Source organism: Halictus rubicundus, chromosome 1, assembly GCF_050948215.1.
Source record: "Halictus rubicundus isolate RS-2024b chromosome 1, iyHalRubi1_principal, whole genome shotgun sequence".
NCBI classification, from domain to species: Eukaryota; Metazoa; Arthropoda; class Insecta; order Hymenoptera; family Halictidae; genus Halictus; species Halictus rubicundus.
The window spans coordinates 16297409-16320624 of record NC_135149.1 but is presented as its reverse complement, the minus strand read 5'-3'; the positions used below and the strand labels follow the sequence as shown (position 1 = coordinate 16320624).

The 23216-nt window shown below is 47.8% G+C and overlaps 3 protein-coding genes across 5 annotated transcripts in view; 1 reads left to right on the top strand and 2 right to left on the bottom strand.

The window, feature by feature from the left end:
- Gckiii (Germinal centre kinase III) overlaps positions 1-14124 on the bottom strand; it is a 114816-nt gene extending 100692 nt beyond the window's left edge. Inside the window, exon 1 of one of the 2 annotated variants that reach the window (XM_076790106.1) lies at positions 14046-14124. In XM_076790106.1, the coding sequence (XP_076646221.1) occupies positions 14046-14124 (79 nt within the window). Of the gene's footprint in view, positions 1-12682; positions 13493-14045 lie in introns of those variants that run through there. The other variant, XM_076790114.1, reaches the window with a different exon arrangement.
- Positions 14125-14322: 198 nt separating this feature from the next.
- On the top strand, positions 14323-20029 carry Arglu1 (Arginine and glutamate rich 1). Of its 2 annotated transcripts, XM_076790184.1 has the most exons (6): positions 14323-14465; positions 14762-14905; positions 15186-15233; positions 15526-15751; positions 18477-18560; positions 18652-20029. In XM_076790184.1, exons 1-6 carry the CDS (start codon positions 14323-14325, stop codon positions 18814-18816), a joined length of 810 nt encoding a protein of 269 aa, XP_076646299.1. In that variant the 3' UTR covers positions 18817-20029. The 2 variants fall into 2 exon arrangements, with proteins under 2 accessions (XP_076646299.1, XP_076646306.1); XM_076790191.1 differs by lacking the exon at positions 15186-15233.
- LOC143353604 (tubulin glycylase 3A-like) lies at positions 19443-22880 on the bottom strand. The gene is made up of 11 exons (XM_076787090.1): positions 22653-22880; positions 22185-22593; positions 21996-22129; positions 21833-21925; positions 21582-21757; positions 21375-21513; positions 21101-21314; positions 20937-21027; positions 20672-20844; positions 20340-20594; positions 19443-20253 (listed from the first exon to the last, which is right to left on the bottom strand). Exons 1-11 carry the CDS (start codon positions 22878-22880, stop codon positions 20090-20092), a joined length of 2076 nt encoding a protein of 691 aa, XP_076643205.1. The 3' UTR covers positions 19443-20089.
- Positions 22881-23216: the final 336 nt, after the last annotated feature.

The window sequence follows — 23216 nt, the reverse complement described above, 5'->3', positions numbered from 1 at the left end:
CACCGGCGCAGTTCGTCGATTCGCGGCGAAATGTTTCGACCCGGCTTCGTCGAGGTGTTACAACATTCAGATTCCACCGAACGAAGAATCTCCAGGAAAGTGGAACGCGTTAGAAAGCAATGCGGAACAAAATGTTTTAAGGCGCCTACACACGGGCTCACGAATTCTTTGAAACGTCGACACGACGAGCTCTCGTTGCCGCAGCCCGCTTTCCAAGCGCGTCTCTCTCTCTCTCTCTCTCTCTCTCTCTCTCGCCGGTTTTTTTCTCTGCGGTGGCAAAAGTGGAGCGTGTTTCAGCCGCGCGAGCGAATTTTCCCGTAAAAAAAATCACTGGAGCGACCGTCGTTTTGTTCAGGCTGCTTTGCCGCCGGCCGCGCTCTCGCGCGCGAAATTGCCGCGCGCGGCTTGCGGAGAAACAAAAACTTGGAACGCAAACTTTATGGAATTATGATGCCGGAGACCGGAGTGGAACGGCCGAAAATGGACACCTAATAACTGGCACGCTGCTGGGCTCCCCGCGACACTTAACCTGTTAACCAATTAGCTCGTCGCTACCCATTATATCTTCCGATAACTATTTATTCCTTTCGTTTAATCAACCGGGATAGTGGCTCTCAATTATTACGCAGTATCTCCATTAGCCTTTTAGTATTCACGAACGACGGGCCGCGGTCGACGAGACGCTTTGACGGAGGCCTAGGAGGAATTCGCCTAGAAGCGTCGCCGCGATTATGATAATCCCGTCGCCGACTTCGAAACCGTAAACGGAAAGAGGATAAGAAACCGGTAGCGAGAGATCCTAGTCGGCCGAGTTAATTGCGAGAGCAGCCTAACGCGGCATATAAATGTTCGATGGCTGGATTGATAACGATAATGGCGGCCCGATGACTGTGGCTTTGACGCGGTCAGCGGATCGTCGTGTTTCCGGGCTCGGGAAAGTAGTGCTTCGAGCGGATCGATCGGGCATAGAGATCAACGAACCGAGGAGACACGAGAGAAAAAAGAAAAAAACAAAAGGACGAACGAGAGATCGAGTTGTCTCGATGGGGTTTCCGAAGAATAATTAAGAGATCGAAATTAGCGCGGCGGTGGTGCGCGCGGGTGTCAAGCGCGTCCTCTCCGTGTCCGACAATTAAATTCCGTTCGACGACCGTGATCGATCACGGGCAGAAATTTTGTAGCCGAGTATAATTGCTGACAGAGTCGGTCGATGTCCGGAGCTGACTATGTTTTAATTGGCGATTCCGGGCATGCCGGTGCCTGCGAACGTCATCCGCGTCAATCAGTCGTCATGGAATATCCGTCAGCCGCACGCGTCGCTCGGCAACGATGGCAACCCCTTTGAAGCGCGGCCAACCCGCTCGAATCCGTAACAGAGAGAAGCGCGGCTGTGGCGACTCGACTCGACACGACTCAGTTTGTCGCCAGGGGGAAATCCTGGAGAAATGTTTCGGACGACCGGGTTGAGGATGATGTCGATACTGTTGGGAAGATCGACGCACCTCCGGTAACGAAATCGAAGAAGGACGCGGCCACTCGTAACGACGCAATTATCGATGGCCGTATAATGAACGTTCCCCGAGTGCACTCGAGAGCGGGTTTGCGAAACAGAATTAGTCGGAATATATTTTCCCGAAGACGCGGCTCGAAGGCTCGATAAATTATGGACGCATTCTGATGGTTTCCAAGGGATCGAGGTCTGATCAGAAGGTGCCCGCAGCCTCCGCTTTATTCCCGAGATCCTCGACAAGGGAGCAGGACCTACCCCGACACTGAGAACACCGAGAACACCGAGAAGTGGGTGAGGGGAGCAAGCGAGGAATTCCATTATCCCGGAGGCCGCATCTCCATCGCGTTCTCTCGGGCCAGCAGAGGCCTCTGGTTCCTTCCACGCTTCCTTCCTGCCTTCTTCCCTTCCACTCGCTGGAGGAACGCAGCCCACTGCACGGAATACCTCATTTCCTTTCGACCGCGTGTTTCTCACGATCCTACCGATTCCTGTTCTTCTCGAGCCGGTCTAGCCTCTGTCTTCGTACCCTCGGGGCCCCGCCCGACCCGGCCCGACTCGGCCCTATACCCTCAAACTCGATAAACTGCGCTCAACCCCCTCCGACATCCCACAGTCTCGTCGATTTCCTCTCCCTCGGGGAGGGTCGATAGAGTTACGGACTTAAACCAGCGACACAGGTGTTAAATTCATCGAAACCCGGTTCCATTAACTCCTGTGTTAGCCCGCAAGATCCAGCCCCGGCGATCTTAACCCTCCCTGGTTCTATCGAGCCAGCCTCGACAATGACTTGTGCATCGAGTTGCATTCGTTGATGATATCACAATTATATGATGCGTAAAAACAATCGTAGTACACTCAAGTCTCCTGTAATTAATTCGTGATCATTCGATAAGAAACTCAGAACTAGTGCAAATCAGATTAATTCGTGCCGTGTTGCATTCCGCTTCAGACTAGCTTACACTCTATGGGCCCGTGTAACTTTCAGATCACATGCTAATATATCGACATTGTACCAAATAATTTTAGTTTTCTCACAAGATGATGTTTACGTCTTAATTATATAATGTCTATGAGATCATCAATAACAATATTGATGACGGTTCGCAGCGCCATCAACATGAAAGATCAAAGTAAATGCAAGTCGTCTGCGGATAGATACCAACGGAACAAAATTCGACCCATAGAGGGTTAAAGTAAACAATTGATGTATACAGTGAGTGTTTAAGTTGATCGAGTCGTATTATACGGAAACCACGTTATAGGAAGGCTGTCGCAATTTTTACTGTTTACACAGCTTGGAGGATTACTGGACGATTCCTCCTGAACGGTATAGCGATGCACCGTTCGGTCAGGGTGTCTGACGATGATCTACCGTTTCCCCTTTGACTATGCACCTTCGATTGATTCTGTCGCGAGGGGTCTCGCCTTCCCTGGTTCTACGAAGCGACGATCGACCGAGGATCGAGACGTTTCCGATACCCACGCTCGCCGCGTCACTCGCCTTCGAGTGTAATTGCTTTTAAATGAATTCTTCCCGAGTTGCATTTACTCTCGAGTGTTCTCCACTCCGGATCGCGTTATCCTTTGTTCCCAGGGACGCGACGGAGTGCGACTCCGTCGACGGTTGCCCCGATCGATACCCTGTGTCTTCCGTACAAAAGATGCCAGGCTGAAAGGCGCGTTACCGCCCGAAATGCCAATTCAGGTCAAACACCTCTCCTCGCGGGCTGCATTCATGAGAGAATGGGTCACCGCGCGACACCTTCGACCCCGGCGTGTTTCGCGCGGATTGAAGCGGATCGAATCGCGAGCGAACGACAGATCGATGCCAGGGCTGAATGCACCGATTGTGCGGAGCACGGCCGAACGATGCAGAAAAATTCGCTCGCCGACTGCGCCAGTCAACGACCGTCTGCTCCGCCGGCGACGAACCGAACGCAAACAGAGCTGGCGTGTTTCAAACTGCAGCCTCTTCTCCGCCGAGGAGGAAGCGGAACGAATATCAAATGGCGAAGTCAACGTAAACATCTCCGGGAACTTCAATCGCCTCTTTGTCGAGCTTTCCGAAGCCTCGCCCCGGTCGCACGCTCCGACGGTCTTTCGTCGCGAACTTTTGTCAAGACTCGACCAGCGTCTTCTGGTAACTCGAGCGCGAGCTTCTCGAGTCTTTTCTCCGATCGTTACAACCACTCTCGAGCGTCGCGGCGCGGCGCCGAGAAGTTACGATCAGAAAGCAAACGGGATCTTCGAAACGGCGTGGAATCGCGAGGGAAGAGGAACAATCGAGCTCCCGTCGCCGATCGAGAGACTCTCCCTGCTCAAATTTTTACCTGTTGCTCGAGCAGGACAAACTCGCTTTCTGTATTTTCAAACTTTTATCTTCGCGATAACCGTGGCTCGAGCAATTTGATGGCCTCCAAAACAAATGACGCGCGCATGCTATTAACGGAAAGAGACCTCTAACGATACGCGCGCAAGTGGCCGTGTAATTTTAGTCGGCCATATTCCGGACAAACGTTGACTCACCCTCGCACTGGCTACATTGTACTCGCGTTAGCCGCACCAAAACGCTCCGATTCATTTCATTTTCGCCTTTACAGGAGCTTGAACAGGCGTTCGTCGCGGCACAAATCATCCGGGCACCGGGTTAACGACCCGTGGTGCACAAGTATTGTACGATACATAGAAATGAAATGGCACAATGTCACTTTGTACGCAAATAGTTTGCTATAAAACTCGTGTGTTGCCGTGAAACAGTGCATGAAAACAATTAGAATGATTAATCTTGACAACGGTTTTCTCGCCGAGGGGCATCGCAACCGTGCGCAAAATACAGTCTCTCTTTTAAAGCGCGAAGTGGCAAACGTTGCACTTCAAGAAGCACACGGCGTCGGTGGTGGTAACCGATTGCGAGACGCATCGCTTGCGAACGCGGCTCACGAACTCGAAAAAGGGGTACTCGGAGACGCGGTTCAACGCGCCGTCTGCTTTCGTTGCGTTTACCTCGGATCGCGTCACCGCGGATACCTGTCCGAGGAATCCGAAGGCCTCGCCGCAAATAGAATCGAGTTTTTTCCGGATTAGACGGAGAGCTCCATCCCGATTCTTCGAAGACGGACGCACGCAACGCATCACCGCGGAATCGGAATTTCCTTTCACCGTGAACGAAAACCAGTTGTGCAAGCCGGCTGGTTTTTTTTCGTTTCTTTTCGCCGGAACCCGGGCACCGAGCGACTCCCGTTCGCCCCTCGTTCTCTCCGCTCGTTACGTAACTGGCCCGTTATCAACGGCGACGGTGCCGAAACAGATAACGAACCAACTTGATAAGGTGAACGGACTACGCGTCGAGACTGTTGCGCTAGCAGAGCCCCCGTAAAAAAAAAAGAACGTGGAACCTGTCGCGCGCGCGTAATGTCGATTTTATTTATGATGTCGGTTCGGCGAGTCGAGGAAGGCAATCCGAAGATTTTCCGAGCGTCGAAGGGTATCGAATTTGTCCACGGAGTGAAAAGAGAAAAGGGAATCGCTGAAAACTGGAGTCGAACGCGAGAAACGGGTAAAATCGACTTCCCGGTCGGCGGGTTTACGTTTTCTCGTTAAGCGAAGGGTTCTGACCGGTTAACGCGCGATTATAATTATTAACAACTGGCAGCCACGGTGTCCAATTAATTTTCAACGGGCCGCGAGCGACGGTAGGGGTACCGAAGGAGCCGCGAGTCGAGATCGACTCGAGTTTCTGGCCGGTAAAAAAAGAACCTGTTCCGTGGAGACAGGAAAACTGGATCCCCGTGACACACGGAGTAGCGTTTCCTGCCTCTGAAACCGAGAAACACGTTCTCCTGACCTGTCACGGCTGCGTTCCTGAGAAAGCGGCGTGAACTAGCAGAATCGCGGTCTCGTCGCACGACCACGCGCCATTTAAACAATTTGCCGGACAATCGTTTAGCCAGAACGCGCCTCGCCTCGTCGGGATTCCGCGCGGATGAACGACCGAGGCGCTAATATCTCTATCCGTTCGAGAGTCTGAGCCACGTTAATCGACTAAAACTTCTTACCCGGCGCTCACCGCGAAGACGTTCGCTTCCTGGCGTCTTTGCCCAATTAAATCCGTCGTTCTAATGAAGTTTCATCGGCCCGAGATTAGCGCCGCGTCGGCCGATAGTTTGTGTACCGAAATACATGCCTCCACCCTTGCCGTTCCCTGCAATCTCGGCTACGTAGATCGCTCGAGTGCATCCACGTACCGGGTGGGCCTGAAGTACGTGACCAGACCCGGGTATGAACTTCTAGAAAATTATTTGCGCTTTGCAGTTTCAGTACTGAAATTATCGCTTTTACTTTCAGTAGGAAAAATCAAGAGTCAGGGACTCTCGGACAGTAGACTATGCAGAAACGTTCATGTCGGAAATTATTCTTGGACATTTTCGGAACCAAAGAGGATATCGGAGGAGTGCTTTGGATCTTCAGAGCGAGGTGCCCACGATGAATTCGACCACGCACCGCAGGAACAGACTGTGTAACGCTGTTAAACACGACTCGACCTTATCACCTGCGCGCCGTTCAAGAACACAGGGAAGGCGAAGCAGAGTACATGGGTGCAGCGGCGCAAGTCGAGGGTGCACGCATGTAAATGGACGCGCGCAGGGTTGCAGACTGCGGGTACACTGCCGGCCAAAAATACCAGATCAACGGGGAGAATACTACCTCGCGAGGATCTAATAAAATCCGCGTGCCAAGATGAAGCGGAAATAATTGATGCAATCGTTGATACGGAAGACTCGGCTGTATCGTCGGGAAACAATATCCGTCCTCTCGCGCTAATCGTAAATCCGGGTCTCGTACTTTTGGACGGCGGTGTACACGTGCACACACGAAGGATGGCAGAGCACGGGGCTATTACTCGCTTTACGAGAGGGCAACACGCTGCCGAGGTTTACGGTCGAACGAAACCCGCCGAACGCAGTGCCACGATTAATTCCCGCACGCCCTGTTCCAATCCGAAAGTTTCACGGAAAATACGATACCCGAAGAACGCGGAGCCTGCCGCGATACCTTCTCCGCACTACCGAAGTTATTGGCACTAGCTAGACGCAACTGTGTTAACGTTAAACCCTGGAAACCGCTCCGACGAAAGAAATTATTAAACGGGTCTCGGTGATACGATATTTCGCGGATTAAAATATTAGCACCTTTCGATGTCTGAATTATCTGCCTAATTATTCCAAGATTCGAATGCGTCGATGGAGAAATAAGACCGTGTTTCCATGCACTTTCGAGGCTTCGACGAGAGGGAAGACAACCGCTTAACGGTTCAAAGGCTAGCAAGCTTTATCGCGCAGGTAGAATAATGAGGCTGCCATTATTCAGCGATTACGGTTGGCTTCGGTTTGGCGTCGGTGCCAATTTTTCACGGCGTCCTCGAGTGCGTAGCCGAAAGGGCGGCCTTTTCTTCCGCGCAGCGCATATTTTATCGAAAATAAAATGGACTTCGGCCAAGCACGCGCACAGAGGCGACTCTTGAACCCGTGCTCGCAAACTTTGCCCGACGTATCTCGCTAGCTCCTTTTACGACAGCGGTCACGACAGCGATTTAGATCCGCGAGATCGAGCGAGCCCGCGCTCGATCTCCGATAAATTTCAATTTTATGACGTAGCGTTGCTGCGTTTTTCGTCTACGATCTCTCTCGGCTGGAGCGCGGCTCTCGTTTCGTCGGAAATGGAAACGCAGTTGGTACCCGCGGATCGCTCGATCGCGATCGACGCGTTTTATTTTCCTCGAAGGCGGACGGATCGTCGACCCGTTCTTCGCGGGAAGGAGCGACGTTGGGATTTTAATTTACCAGGAAGCGGAGAGATTACACCTGGAAAGTCGGCACAATGGCGCATTGTACGCGTACGAGCCCCGGCTTTAATCACGGATGCACCCGGCATTGTCAATTTCCATAGTGCAATTCCCTCCTCTGCGTTTCGACGGTACAACGACGACGACGACGACGACATCGTTCGTCGCCCACGGACACGTAGATTGGCGTTGAGCCGATACCGATGCATCTAATATGCGTTTGCCCGCGTCCACTTTGTACACCGCGCCGCATCGCCGAGAAACGGATAAGCGCAGCCGCGCTCCGCATCGAGGCCACGATCAAACAATGTCTATTGTGCCACGTAAGCGATACCGACGTCGGCTATCTCGCCGACGCAGATATCTCCATTATAGAAATGAATTTTCGCGGGTATTCGCGTGACGAACAGCCCCTTTTGCCTATCCTTGACTCCTGCTAATCAGTGCTAATTAAACCAGACAACCAGACGGACGAAATCAAAGGGAAAACAGACTCGTTGCCGAGGTTCCCATGGCTGCGGCTCGTAACCAGCCCGACACAATAAAGATCCGCGACGATAAACTCGTAAATCGACTGCTCCACCCTGTCTTTGGATCTATTTCGATCCTGATTTACAAAAGAGAACAAAGTCGCCGTCGACACCTTTTTCAGCTAAATTATCTGGCTCGAGAAATATTCAGAGATGGAGGACGAGTTCACTGGAGAACGATACGCGTTTCTGATATCCAAATGGGGATCCGGAGTCTAGATAGGGCGAAGGGTTAATGTAACCCGGTTTCCGCCCACGCATTTGATCGACCGTAGGAGAGACAACGAAGCGAAAAAATGGTCGAAACCTCGTCGTTCCGGGCGCCTACGCGTAATAACGGTGTAGAGCCGTGCACGATGAACCAGCCGTGCAGGTATCGGCGTGGAGGCTCGTATCGCGAGCACCTCCTGAAATTCTCGCGTCGATAAACCTCGCGGGTAACAACCGGCGGTGATAACCGTACACGTACGGCGCTTGTTCCGTACGTTTGTTTATGCGCGTCTCCGCTACTCGAGGTGCGAGCCTAGGCTTTCCGGGCTACGATAAGAATAACGACGCCGATAACGCAGGGCCTTCCACGTATACGAGTTAGCAGACGCATACCTGCGAGGCGCTATCGTTTCCTTCGAGCAAAAACGAGTCTCCCGGTTTTGATAATTTCGAGCTCGCGAGGTCGTTCCTCGAAACGAGCTTTTTCCCCCCAGAGAACTTTTTCGTACCGCCAAATTTCATAACCCAGGAGCCACGCGGCTCGCACGACTTATCCTTGCGTCGAGAAGTTTCACTTTCGCCGCGCGCGCGCACGGGATCGTCGAAAAGTTTTCCAGTAGAAGCGGAAAACAGGCAACCCAGCAGAAAAATGCAGCGCCATCCAGCTTCGATACGGTACTCGAAAGTTTCGAGGACCGCGAAAACCGAGGCACACCGACGACCAAAAGGGACCAAAGGGACGAGGGCCGCTTCCAAAGCGGGAAGTCGTAAAGAAGAGAGCAAGGCCCGATACGGGAGAAAGAAGCCGTACGATCGTCGACACACGAGTGGGTGCCGGCGAAGGGAGCACGACGCCGGAATCCCGTCCTGGACACTCGTATACATTCCATTCTCGATCGATATGACTGGGTAGCAGGTGCCATTGTTCCTAAAGGCTACCGCTTTTACTCCTTTTTCACGCTCGCCCGTTCGCCGACGCAGGTGCATCCTTCGTTTCGATGAACCTGACCGCGAACACTTTGCGCTGCTATTCCGGCTACAGCACTGGCAACGACGAGCAAACGATCTGCAATGTTTCATGTTGAATTTAGAAAATTTTGCATTATTTTCATGTTGCTATGAGAGTGCGGTCAAAGAGCCTAGTCGAACTCCTCAGACGCTCTCTAACTAACGTAAATTTGACCTCGGTCCAGGTTCTATAACGAGGCTATGCAGTAAATTCTCGATGTATATGTCAACAACACGGGTCTTGCCAGCATCGTGTATCGTCCAGGAGACATACCCGAGTGGTGTTATGTTTACATTTCTCCGCGTCCGAGGCCTCTCGAGTTTCGTGGCCCCTCACGAGGTATACCCCACGGTAGTGGAGATAATTCCGCGACGTTTATCATCCAGGCCTTTGCGACATATCTAGAGAAATCACTGTGTTTTCGTTAAACCTTTGTATTACGATTTATTTGACGGTTGCAGTGATTCGAACTTCTTTGTAGTTCATCATTTCCTAGTAGAAGAAGAAGAAAATTTGTATCTATTTTATCCCTATACGTTGTCTAATGGCTGTACATGACCAACAACAAAATAAAATTTTATTGCAGTTTAAAAAAAACCAGTAGCGTACATATTTATTATACTCTGTCCAGAATCTTCATCACGAGTCTGACTCGATGTTATAGTGCAAGGGGTTAATCGCACAAGTCCATTACGGGTACACCGAGCGAAACCCGGATTCGTTTCTAGGTTTTCCGAGGAAAACGCCATGCAGTAGACGCGTAGCGCACGTGTGCGCCGAAGAATGAAGAATCCTTGTGTCGCAAAACAACCGATTCCCACGACCCAGTCACGAGAAAGGCTTAATTTATGAATTCCTCGTTAACGATCCACTATACCCCGTTCCTCGAAAGAGAAGACTCGACGGTCGGCCATAATGCCTGACGACATTTCGAATTCTCGGAGGTAGGGGGACGGTCGTCGCGGCTATGTCGAGAGACAGGATATATTTTCCCGGCTAAATACGAAGGAACGAGGAAGCGGCCCGATTATCGACTCCTTGAAAAGCACACCTGAATGGGCTCTCTCGCGTACGGTCAGAAAAATCGGGATCCACGCGTACGATTACAGGATATATTTTCCCGTGTCGCATCACACGATACAACCGCCACGCCGTATCGAATGAAATCCGATCGGATCGCGGCGTATTAATTACCGGCCAGTGCTCTTTTTGCTCCGTTGAGAGAAGTCAACGGGCAGAAATAGACGCGGACGAGATAAAAGGTGGCGGACGTGTGCAACGTGCGTCACCGCGGCGCGATAAGCTCGTTGGATAATCTCGAGGGCCGGAACAATACGACGGAACGCGTACGATACCGATACCGACGCCGATGCGCTTCTCGCTGCGGAACGCTAGCGCTCTCTTTCTTCGGGCAACGAGCTTTTTCTGCGACGAAATAGGTGAACGCACGCGGCCAAGGTGTGTATCGTGTTACTCCGGAATCGGGTCCATTGAAACGGTCTCATTATTTCTTTTTTCGCTGCTCCCTCTCCCTTTCTCTTTTATCTCTCTTTTCGTCCTCCACTGTCTCTCTCGGTCCGCTTTGTGGTAACATGATATCTCGCGGCTCTTTATGGGATACGGTTACGCAATATCGCCGCATGGACCGACTGCAGGAGCGACGGGCAATCGCCGATAGCGAAGCTGCACCCGCGGACACGAATCTCCACCAGCTAACGCGATATAAATGTCCGTGGAAGCGCGCGGGAAACATAAACCGAGACACGTAACCGTGTTTGCGATTCAGGAATTCGCCTGACGCTCCGTGGAAACACCTTGCGCTCTCGAGATGCTTCGTTCTTATTGCGAAACTCGGCTGTAATTTCGTATCTATAACAATAAGATCGGTATCTAAACACGAGTCACTGTTGACTCGGAATTAATTCCAGTAACAGAAGATATCCTTTTATTCTTCCTCCGATCTTCCTTTTGTTAATAAAACGGCCATGATTTATCTTACCATTGTTGTCCTATCAGGGATTAAAATCCAGATGCATCCTCGATAGATCGATCTAGTGGTAAAAGCTGTTCCAAGGGATCGGAAATCGAGTCGGGTGATCGAACGATGTACAGAAACGATTGACCGGTGATAAATCAGTGTTTGCACCGATTGCGGGTTTTTTTTTTCCCGCCCGCGAATCGATACGGGATTACCGCGGTAGGGAAAGGCGAGGATAAACGTTTATCGCGACGCGTCGTGTGAAAATAGAGGGAAGATTAGAAGAGAGGCGAAAGAAAGATGAGCGTCGATCGTTCGTAACATTATCTCTTGCGTCGCGATCCGAACGAGAGATACGTGTCGTTCGTTCCGGTTTCGTTGCGTCTCCCGTCCGTGAGTAACGATACAAGAGATCTTTGACGATGTCTCCGAAGATAGGTCACAGTAAATCAAACGAAAATAGGTACAGCGGAACTCCATTTAAGTTAGCGGCCGATTAACCGAAATCCCGGCGCAAATGTTTGCCAAGTGTTATCCGAACATGAATTCCAGTTATTTGAACGAAAAATCGGAAGTAGCGGGGAGATTTAGAGGTGGACTCCTATTGTACGAGCGACCCAGTTATGCGAGCCGCTTGTTCCTCGGCTCGTATAAATGGAATTTCATTGTACAATCAATCCAGAGAAAATATTGACCCACCGATGGGTCCGGTGGCCGCATTCGAAATATTATATCAGCGATACATTGAAGTACGTACATCGACTCTACATGGACTTCGTAAACACGTGTGACGACCTTAAACACATATACAGGTAAAGTTAATTCGGTTTCCTTTGTGTGAGACGCAAAACGATTGCGTCACGATTCTGTCACGCCGATAACGAGCAGGAATCTTTGGACAAATACGTACAAAAGACGAATAATGACAAGTTGAACTCACGGAAATATCAATGGTAGTCGTGGATAGATTTATTCGAATCATTACGTATTTATTTTCTTTGCTTTTCGGATCAACGTTGATCCTCTAATTCGAACTAATGATCTAAATCGACTGTTACGAAGTTAGAATATATCCTAGGGTCACAGTTAACCATTACGTTAACGCTAGAACAAAATGACAATAATTTTGTAGTTACTGGAATTATAGATACAGTGTTAATTGCGAGCCGAGAAAGATTGACAGATCGCTGACTCGAAAAAAAAAATGTCCGAACGGAACAGGAAAGGCTAAAGGAGCACTTACGCCAGAATTATGCAATAAACGAGAAAAAGGTAAAGCTATATCAAAAACAGAACGAGAGATGCACGATGGTAAACGTAGAAACGAAAGGATGAGAATGAAGAGATGCAGAAAGGAGGTGAACGGGCCGCGGAAGGGGTAGGGAGCGAGGGGTAGGGAGAGTTGATAACATGCCAGCTGTGCGCAGGAACGAGAGGTTAGGTTAGAATTGGCGTTTGGGGGTCGCGAGGTCAGCCCATGGGATCGAACGACCGTGCGAGAGATAGGAACACGGAACGGTAAAGAAACACAGATGCAAAACAGCGGACATCGTAGGCTAGCTAGTAGCGTGTAGCTCGATAGAGGGGAAAAATGAAAAGTCACCTCGTTGAAAGCCATCTTCTTGGTTATGGTCCCGGGCTCGCGGCTGCTTCCGGCACCTCCTTGCCCCACCGCTCCTGCCGAAGAATATCGTCCCCCGTAGCTGCCGGACTAGTTGTTCCAGCAGCGATAACAGCAGCAGCAACAGCAGCTGATCTCGCCTGTCCAGATATCCCAGAGAGGACGAAGGCGCATCGAAACCGCGGCAAACGCCACTCGCGTCACGGTACACTAGCCACGAACACCCCGACGACAACGAGACCGAGCTCGGGCACGAGCACGAGCACGGACACGAGCACGACGACGACGAGGACACTCGCGACCAACCTGTCTCGCAGCCCTCCGCGACACACATACGTCACGGGAGAAACGTAGCGCGTGCACCGTTCGCGGGGGATCACCGTTGCAAACACCTCCTTCTCGGATACGACGTCGACGTCTCGCCCGTTCGCCTCCTAGCTCGCTCGATAGACCGCGATTAACGTGTCCCCCTGTCGACCGTGCCGACGCGACGACGATAATCTGGCATTCCTCAGGTGGGCACCGAGAGAGCACCTTTTCGCCGACGTTCGAAATAGACCTGCGGCCGACTATCGCAGACCGGCGTTATCGGGTACCACGACAATCCCGTCCCGTTTCCAACAAACTGTCACCGGCCGACACGCGTCCACCGATCCCCACGAACCACACGATCCACCACGGAACCGATTCTCTCCCACTGTTTTTTTCACGTATTTATATACGTCGCAGAACCATCCGCAAACAGAGGAGCGCCATCTTGGTTTCTGATGTCGCGGACCGAGCCGAAATCAGCTGCGCGCGCAACCGACACAGCTGTGAACGGGTGCCGCGGCCTCCGGGAACACGCGCGACACCACTGCGCACATTCTTCCCGCGGTTTAACTACGTTTGAATCTTTTCCTATGCTAACTCGCTTTCGATGCCCTTCTATGATAATCTCGATCGAAAATGATCCAGAGAATGATAGATTTTGTTCGTTTACGCTTAGTTCTAGGCAATAGCTAATATCGTTCGCATGAATACAATCGTTTTATATCGGTTCCTCGCAAATCGATTCTAGGCGGTGATATACATTTCGATAACCTATCAATCGCTGTAATCGATATCTTGATATTGGAACGGTCGCTTTTTACAGATAAATAGTGTGTTCGATCGATCGTAATAGTTTCTTCGCTATTTGGACGCAATTGTGATTGGCTGGATGCACATAAAAGGAACGATTCGCCAAGATTTGAACGACCATACTCGAGATGTAAAAATAGTTCGCAATATCGATGAATAGTAGGAGTGACTTATATCTAGAGAATCAGCGGAACTCAGGGAATAAGAATATTATGGTTCTTACCAAAATGAATCCGTATTGTCTTTAAAATTTTCATGCGAACGAAGAGTGATGCGTGGTCCTGTTCGGTGCCGCTCGCCATCTTGAATAGTAATTCAAAGATGGCCGCCGCGACTACGGCACAAGTCGGTGGTGCAGTGTGCGCGTAGGACGTGGATTGTTCTTTATATCTGTGTTCGCGTGGTGTTCGGTTATTTTTAAGTGCGGTTAGTTGTCAAGCTTCGAATAGAGTCTCCGTTTCACGTGCGAGTCCTACAAAAGAACGATAGAGCTGATCGAAATGGGCCGTTCCAGATCCAGAACGAAATCGCCGAGCAGGAGGCGTCACAAGAGCAAGCACTCGAGGAAACGCTCCAAATCGCGAGAGAAGCACTCGAACAACAAATACGCCGAGAAACCAAAGGAACGCAGTTCAAAATCGAGGTAACGCGCTTCTTGTTTCCTGTCATTCCCATATACGATTGTAAATTACTTCAATTTATCGAGTTCTCCGCCATTTTGCCTCACACGCTAGGTGGGAGAACTTCTATGTGCTTCATATATGTTGTTGGAAGTTACGTCGGTCACCTTTTTATATATTCTTGTGCGTTGCAGGTTTCTAATTTCTTATTATTAAGTGTTGCACACCGCTGTTCCTTTGGAACATGCAGTGTCAGTGACTGCATATTCTATGTACATGTGGATGGAATTCAAGCCTGTTTGTTTATTTGTTTGTCCAGGAAACGGTCCCATTCTGCATCTTCCAGTTCAGGCTCCGATGCCTCAGACGATGTACATATTGTCAGTCACAAAAAACGTTCATACAGAGATAGAGATAGAAAAATGGACGAAGTGGAGAGACTAGCAGAAATGGAACGGCAAAGGTAATTGACACGACTTTACTTGCTGTATCTCTGATTTACATATTGATCAAAGTTATTGCATTCCATTGGAGCATAGAAGTCTTAGTATTCTATTCGGAATCTTTTATTAGGTATATGGCATGTACAATGACAATAGTATCACATACTTTATATTACGTTTGATTTATCTTTCTGTTTTTTTTTTCAAGATTATTATTTCCTTAAATGTGATTCAATACAAATTATTTCAAATAATTTTCTTGCACTGGTATACGTTTTTTATTTCTAATTATGTTGTCAGGAAAAAGAAAGAATTATCGAACAAAATCTTCACTACGAGTGCTGTTGGGTAAGATGGAAAAACTATTACATGGTGGTGGTTCACTTGCATTGGAACATATATATGTACATTGAGACGTTAACGAATAACACTCCCTAATCATTTTGTATAAACGATCCATGATGATCGAAGCGATCCAGACTTAAAGATAGATTTTGTTGAGTTAATATGTACACTTTGAGATTATATGCAATAGATTGTTACAATAATCTTTGCGAGAGGAGCATGTTAGGTAACACGTTTGGAGAATGATCTGCTACCTCTGTAGCGTTAGAACAACAAAATGTTTCTGTGCTTGCAGAAGGCAACGTGAAGTGGAGCAAAAAATGGTTGAAGAAGAAGCAGCCAAGCGAATCGAAGAGTTAGTGCAGAAGAGGGTGGAAGAGGAACTAGAAAAGCGTAAGGAGGAAATAGAAGCCGAAGTACAAAGGAGGGTAGAAGAAGCCAAAAGGGCGATGGAGCGTCAAATGATGGAGGAAATGGAATGGAGACAAGCAAAGCTTCGTGAGGAGGAGAAACGGAGAGAGGTAAGACCAATCCAGAGAAACATTGGCCAGTGTTAGCCCAAGCGCTGTTACGATCAACAGGAAATATGTTTGGTACTTTAATCGCGCATTATTTTCACGTTTGAATCGATTCGAACGGATAGAGCGCGATCTAACACGAATCGAACGTGTATAGATGAAAAAATTCATGAATTTTACGTGAAATCTAGCAGCTCATCCAGTAAGGTGCACATTAGTTCAAATATTTTCTACAACTATTCTATTTAGGACGCTACAATCCTATCTACCAATGGTTGAAGATCGTGATATTCTAATTGGACGTTCGAAACGTTTGTCTAAAGGCTACTAGTCAAATCCCAGTGCGATAAGTAAAGAACGAGCTCGCGTAGCGCTATGTTGATTCTCTATTTCGCGATCACAGCGTTTGGGCTTGAAGCATTGTGGTTGTAAATTGTTGAGAGAGAAGTATCGTTTTAAAAAGCCACATTGCTTCGACTTCCCGGCATCCACCGAGGTCGCGTTGTTGGGAAGATTATACAACACCTTCTCGTATGAGAAGAATTTCGCATGTATCGGTTATTTATCAACAGAATATTGTATTTGTACCATGTATATATATTTATATATTTGTACAACATTAATACCTTTCATCACACAATATTTTTTCGATTGTCAGTTGTACTCTTGGAATTGCAAAAATCGCGTTTAAACGCGGTCAACGCGTTTCTGCGCGCTGGTTTTTGTAATCGCGGTACCCTGCCAATCCAGCAGACCTAATTACTTATCAATCTAGTTTATATCCGCGCGATGTGAATGTCTACATAAGTCGCATCGTGTACAGCCTTTTAAGGAGTATAGAAGAAAAGATAAAGACAGATCCAGTGAAATAAAGTTAGCGATCCCAAACTTTGTAACTTACCGAAAAAGATATATATATAAACAATTACAGTATCCAACGTAAGCTTGAAATAAAGTTATTTTTCTACGAAACTATAGGACAGTGATACTTCTTCCCTGAATAGTTTTTTGCTACCAGACGGAATAAAGACTTGCGCGATGACTATCAAAAATAGCGTAGACTCTATTTATCTTTTTTTTTTTTTTTAAATAGACATTATTATTTTTCTCACACACATACACACACGAACATTCTGTTCTGTTTCGTAATTACGTTTTTACCACGACAATAGTTGGGGACGGAAAAATCGTATTATACGAAGGGGTCCTGTTGTTTGATCTAATTGGCACCTACTCGAATCGAACATACGATAAAGCGATATTTATCCGAATTCAATCGTTCTTTTTTTTTATACATATATATATATATACAGAGTTTTCTTCGAAATGCGACTATAGGAGTGTTCTTCTGCCATGTATTTTGTGTATGCGCACAATTATATATTTATTCTCACCCTCGGGAAATCAGCACGTGTTCCGGTCAAATGGACAGCGACCCTGATTACAAGTTGTGACCATTTTATATATTATATACATATATACTTTTGTTTTTGATCCTTGTTGCTTCGCACATTGAGTTTGCACTAACTTATGTGAACAAGTTTTGGGAGAGACTATGCGTATATACATATCTATATACGTATATATATGTATATACATATATATATATATAATTAGAAAAAGGGAGATGTAGACCTTAAAGGGCCGAATTAGCAAATCCCATAGCAACAAAGCACGACCTAGCAAATATATAGGTCACCTTCCTTACTGACTACCAACAGAAGATGCCGGTTTTTTACTCACTGCTGAGTGATTGTCGATGAAGAAGGCATCCCCTGCGTGCTGGCGTGAGCATCATTCAGGTATTATCCAATTTATATATTCATAATTCATTTTATACCAATATTATTATTATCATTCTTTGTTTATAAACGCTATGTATTTGGCGAGAACCATACTAGGGATTATTTTAGATTTGCTAAATACGTATTAGTACCTGGGACACAACGCATTCCGTCGACAGGTCGGGGCGGATGGCACCACTCGTTCGTAACTATTTTCTTTCTTTTTTTTTTTAAGTACGTTTTACCTATTCTTTTCGCTGCACCGAACGTGCATCGATTTCGTTCCGCGACAGAATCGAGTTCGTCTCTTTTCAAATTTTTTTTCTTTTCTCTTTTCTTTTCTATTTTTTTTTTTTTTTACTTCTTTATGTAAAGTATTGCCACACGTTGCGCGGCGTAGAGTTTATTTCTGCACTTTGCGAAATCGGACGAGTTCTCTTCGGTGCGCGTCTTTACGATTTACGATACCGTAACCGACCGTTTGCATGCAGAGTGGATTGAATTCAGAAATCATAATTCACGTTTTTTCACTTTTTTAAGTGGCATCCTAAGTCGTCTGGGGGAAATCAGACAATAAACAGCATTCGCTGGGAAGAGCTGCGAGGAGCTCGGTTCGATCTGAACGGAGGAGCTGGGCTCGCACACGCGTCCTCCGTTACGTTCTCTCGACAAGCCATCCTAATTCATAATATTGCAAAAGCCCGACCTCAAAATTTCACACGTTATCCTGAACTACTTTTTATCCTGTAATTCAAATTCCGCAAAAAAAGAGAGAGAGAAAGAAAGAAAACGAGCGAGAGAGAGAGAGAGAGAAAGGTTCTTAGGATGTATAACACTAGGCTGTTGACGTAGCGGCACTATGATTTTGGATATGAACGGTGTAACAACAGCTGGTGAACGACACCATCATTGCTTCGTGTAAATAGATCCCATTGTCGTTGTAGGAGGAAGAGCGGAAGAAGCGCGAGGAACTAGAGAGGATCGTGGAGGAGAACAACAGAAAAATCGAGGAAGCCCAGAAGAAATTGGTAGGTGGACATGGATCGTCTGTCTTCGCCGCCAGCTGCTAATGAGGACGACGATCTCTCTAAACGGTCCCGTGATTTTCTCTGTCGACAGGCTGAGGAAAGATTGGCCATGGTCGAACAGCAACGTTTGATGGAAGAGGAGAGGCAAAGAATGAGGAAAGAGCAAGAAAAACGTGTGAAAGAGGAGCAAAAGAAAATTCTCGGGAAGAACAACTCGAGGCCTAAATTGTCCTTTACGCTAAAGCCAGTTACGTGAGTCTCTGTCCTCATTTCGTGCAGTTTTACATGTGATATTTATACATCTTGTCGGTTTCGCCGGAATCGTTTGTATTCCGCATGAACAGTCGTCGTAAGCTGCCTCAACCTCCGTACATGATACGTACAGATAATTCCGCAGCGACAAGATCCAAAGCTCACCCGAATGTATTTGCGATGCTCGTCGAAGTCCGGCGGTGCGCGAGTTCATTTATTCGATCCCGACGACCGTGTTGGGGCCGAGTAATTAATTCGATATGCTCGCCGGGTTTCGAACCCCGATACAGATGGGATTTAACACTTTTCTCGACGCCACACCGACATCGCGTCAGACGAGCGCGTCGTCGAGCGGAAAACAATAGAATCGCATAGTGTAGCGGTACTCGCGTAATTGATTGTATCGTGTCTTGTACATTTTCGTTTCTTCTATCTTTTTTTTTCTACCCCCTCGGATCTAACACGCACGCTACTGATATTTGTCGACCGGTTCTGCTCGATCTGTCCGATGGAAGTGTGGCGAACAGCCTAGTTAGGTGTGTTCTACGAATTGCAACAGTGCAGTTTCTATGCATATAACGTAACGCCGATTCACTGTATTTATATTACACGGAAGAAGATGAATAATCATTTTATTTACAGTTAGACTTTATTTACGATACCGAAACACGACTCTCGTATTAAGCTCGCGTTTTGAATCTTCGAAAGAAATGTGACAGACGGTTGACTTTTTTCTCGGGACGGTCAATATTATTCCCACGACCAAGCATAGATTTTGTAACGAATTACAAACCGCGTAGAGCAATTTTTGTACGAATATCGTGCGCCTGTAAAATACCGCGCGAACACGGTTTCGAAGCAATAGTAAATAGAAGGAAAGAGAAAGTGTTAGTGTCGTTTTAGTACGTTGTGTTGAAGAAAAACCGTTGACGGACAATGCTCGGTTTCGAAACGAGGGATAGAGAGTGTTCATTTTTCTAATCAAAATTTCAAAAGAACGATTTTAACACCGGTGATCGAAAGAGGAACCGACACCTTGAATGGATCGTTTTGTACGTTCGGAAACGTATGAATGGAATCACGAGCGAAAATGTCTCTTGTACGCAATTGTGTATATATGTGTGTGTACTGATACAACACAAAACAAAACCATCTGTTCATATAGGATTGTATACCCGCAACATTGTTACTTGTAAAATAAACACGTTTTTATTAAATCCATTGTCCAAAAGTTATTCGAGCCTGTGCAGGCGGACTCGAGGCATCGGCATTATTATTCATGATCTTCGCGGCGGAGAATGCGAGGGCAGCAAAGCTTTGCCGCGAATTCCCAGACTCATCGCTTGCCCGAAAACATTACCGTGAAATGGGCTGCGCTGCTTGTAAATGCATTCGAATTTCCCGTAGGGAACCTTCTTGTTCTTCCGACCATCTACAACCACTTTAAACAACCGTCATCTCATCGCTCCGTGCCAATTCTTTTCCGAATCTTGATCCCGATGAAAATAGAAACCACTCCGTCGTTACCTTTCATCGTGTCCTCGATCACTTCCGGATAAAGTTTCCCCGTGACGGAGCTGCTCGGCGGATGCAGCCTCGGGTTCGTATTGATCTCGATTAACCAGACCGACAGATCGTCCATTATCAGAAAATCGGCGCCGTATAATTGGAAGCTGTTCCGTCGATTCACCATGTTTTCTTGAGAAGCCAGGAGTGCCCCTATTAAATTCTGCTTTATTCCCGGCTTGATCAGCTTCTCCCAAGCGGATTCGCGATCCATCGCTCTGGAGAGGGCGCACGCGATACAATAACGACCCGAATCGAACGTCTCCCCGGCCCAGAATCAAATTAGATAGCACACTTTAAGTATTCCTTGAACCTCTGAAGATTCCAATGGAGCTCGCTGGGTATCTGTGCGTTCGACTTCACCGTTTTCCTGTACTTGAGCTGCACCGTGGTGTTGCACAGATGAATCGACTCGTGGAAGTTCTCGAGCGTGAAGTCCTTCGACGCGAACCGTATCAGAATATCCCTGTTCGAAACGAACAGATCGAATCAAGAGACAAGAAGCAAAGCCGATTAGAGGGACCAAGAAAAGGGGAAAAAGTCTAAGAAAATCGATACTTGTACATCCAGACGACCAACGGTTGCGTGCTCGTGATCAGAAACCATTGTCTGACGTCGACTTTCGTTTTGTGGACGAGCAGAGGTCGTTCTAAAAATAAAAAAACCACTCGAGCGAAATTGTCGGAAACCCGTGCGCCGACGATGTTGCCAAACCGATTCACCTATGTATTTCTGCACGACGTACTGCATGCACTCCTTCGCGGCGTGGTTCACCTTGTTCAGGATGTCGGCCAGCGAGTTCTTGAGCATTATGCCTCTGCCTAAACTCTTGTCGCCCGGTTTCAAGATCCAGACGTTCCGCATCCCGTCGATCCGACTCTGCGGTCGGCATTGTATCATGTCCTTGAGAATGCTCGCCGTGTACGGCACCAGCTTCTGCCATGAAACGCGCGATGCAACAGTCTAGTAGAGAATCGGTGACGATCGTTCGCATACTTCGATGTCGATCCCGTCGCTTTTCCCGAGGATCTCGCGCTTGTGCAAGAAACGCTCGTACCAATTCAGGAACTGGCTCCAATCGGCCGGGGACACGCTCGCCTCGCTGTGGTTGTCGATGTCCTCGTGCGCGCACACGCTGCGATTCATTCAATAAATAATGGATAAACGCGAACGAAGCAAACCTGAGAAATATTCCCCCCAAACCTTATGTACTCCTTGCAACGATCGAGAGCGAACAAAATAGCGGTCATCGGCACGGTGCCGTTCGGGGACCAAGTGGCGTTCGGTCCGGCCACGCTGGCTAAAAACAGGAACCACTTGAGAATCCCTATGCAGGCTGTGATCTGAAAGTCCTGCACGAACTCCTCGATCTGTGCTGCCTGCGCGAATGCAACCTAATCGTAGTTTCGTCTACGCTCTAGCCCGAAGATGTTTGATCGGTAATTTAAACGAACTTGGTAGACGTTGTAGCACCGTGGAAATTGAATGCTGGACACACCGACCTCGTAGTACCAGCACACGTTCTCTAGATTGTTACACATATCCACCTGGAAGTATCCCGAGGATGATCGAAGACCGCGGTCCACGTAGAATTAAAAGGTAAGTGGCATAAGCAACCTTTGACGTGAAGTAACACCCGGAGAATTTATTGACTATGGTTTTCTCGTCCGTCCGCATGCTTACTCTTTTATTCGTGTACCAAATCAAGTCCGCGGGGGAGCGCAGCAATTTCTCGATCGTCTCCAAGCCAGCTGAAAACGATGATGCTTTAGTGCTTTTAATAACGATCGTCTAGCTTCTGGGAACCTGCAGACATTTCCGGCGTCATCGAGATCATCCTTCGGATGTATCTCTTCTCGACCCAGCCTCGTTTGGTCAGTGGCTTCTTCAGGACCGGGAACGAGCCGAAGATCACGAAAATTTTGTGCTCGTTCACCGCCTTCGTCAGCATCGACAGAATGAAGCTGATTTTCGCTTGGTCGCTGGTCAGAAGCTTTAAATAATCCTTCAACACTATCCTGCCGTGGTCGTTTTCGTCCTCTTTGTTCTTCTCGCCGATAAGATCATTTAGATTCTCGCGGTTGCAGAGGATTTCCGCATTCGCAGTTTTCACTGGTTCAGGATCCAAGATCGTTGGAGGATCCATGCTCGAATCGGTGACTCGTAGAAACAGCTGCGACTTTTCTTCTGCTTCTTGCGCGGACCTTGGATATATCTGACAGAAAACGTAGAGTACAGAGACTTATTTAGACGAATAGATCATTTCCGTCGTACCTGCCAACCTTCGCAGTGTTTTTTAATCGTGCAGTCGTCGGAAGTAAACGTGATTTGCCATTTTCGCGTGCTAATTATATTGGTGTCGTTCCGATTTTGTATTTCGTATTCTTTGTTCTTGGATCCTGTAATTTCCTCAGGGATGAATGCGATTCCATGGTTAGGGTCGACTTCTTCCGTGCGTTCTTTATTTTCCAAAGAATTCGTAGAACTTTCTCGGTGTAACATGATGCATTTTAGTGACCGACAACAGGCTCATGTGGTTTAGCATGTTTTATTCATTTCAGTTTTTCCTCACGTGCAAATTTTACACCATTTTCTACGAAAAGTGACGTCGCCGATGCAAATGTTCCGGGGATCGATGAATCGCGCTTCGATACTGTTATACATTCACGATACAGAGCATTCGCAGAGTGAAAATAAAGCTAGGTCACGTGTGCCTCTCTTCCTTCAGACAGCCTCGTTCCCCCCATTTAGAGCAGGATCTATACTTTGTCATCGCTTTCTGCATCGACTGGTCCAAATGCTTCTCCAACTTCGGATTCTTAAAGAACGGCCTCTGTA

Bases quoted from the DNA above. Each gene is read 5' to 3' on its own strand.
- LOC143353604 (XM_076787090.1), bottom strand. From the start codon at position 22,880: ATGTTACACCGAGAAAGTTCTACGAATTCTTTGGAAAATAAAGAACGC. The intron at 21,926-21,995 runs GTTGCTTATGCC...GGATACTTCCAG, and splicing joins GGTGTTACTTCACGTCAAAG to GTGGATATGTGTAACAATCT. The intron at 21,514-21,581 runs GTTTGGGGGGAA...AATGAATCGCAG, and splicing joins CGTTGCAAGGAGTACATAAG to CGTGTGCGCGCACGAGGACA.
- Arglu1 (XM_076790184.1), top strand. From the start codon at position 14,323: ATGGGCCGTTCCAGATCCAGAACGAAATCGCCGAGCAGGAGGCGTCAC. The intron at 14,906-15,185 runs GTAATTGACACG...TTATGTTGTCAG, and splicing joins GCAGAAATGGAACGGCAAAG to GAAAAAGAAAGAATTATCGA. The intron at 15,234-15,525 runs GTAAGATGGAAA...CTGTGCTTGCAG, and splicing joins TTCACTACGAGTGCTGTTGG to AAGGCAACGTGAAGTGGAGC.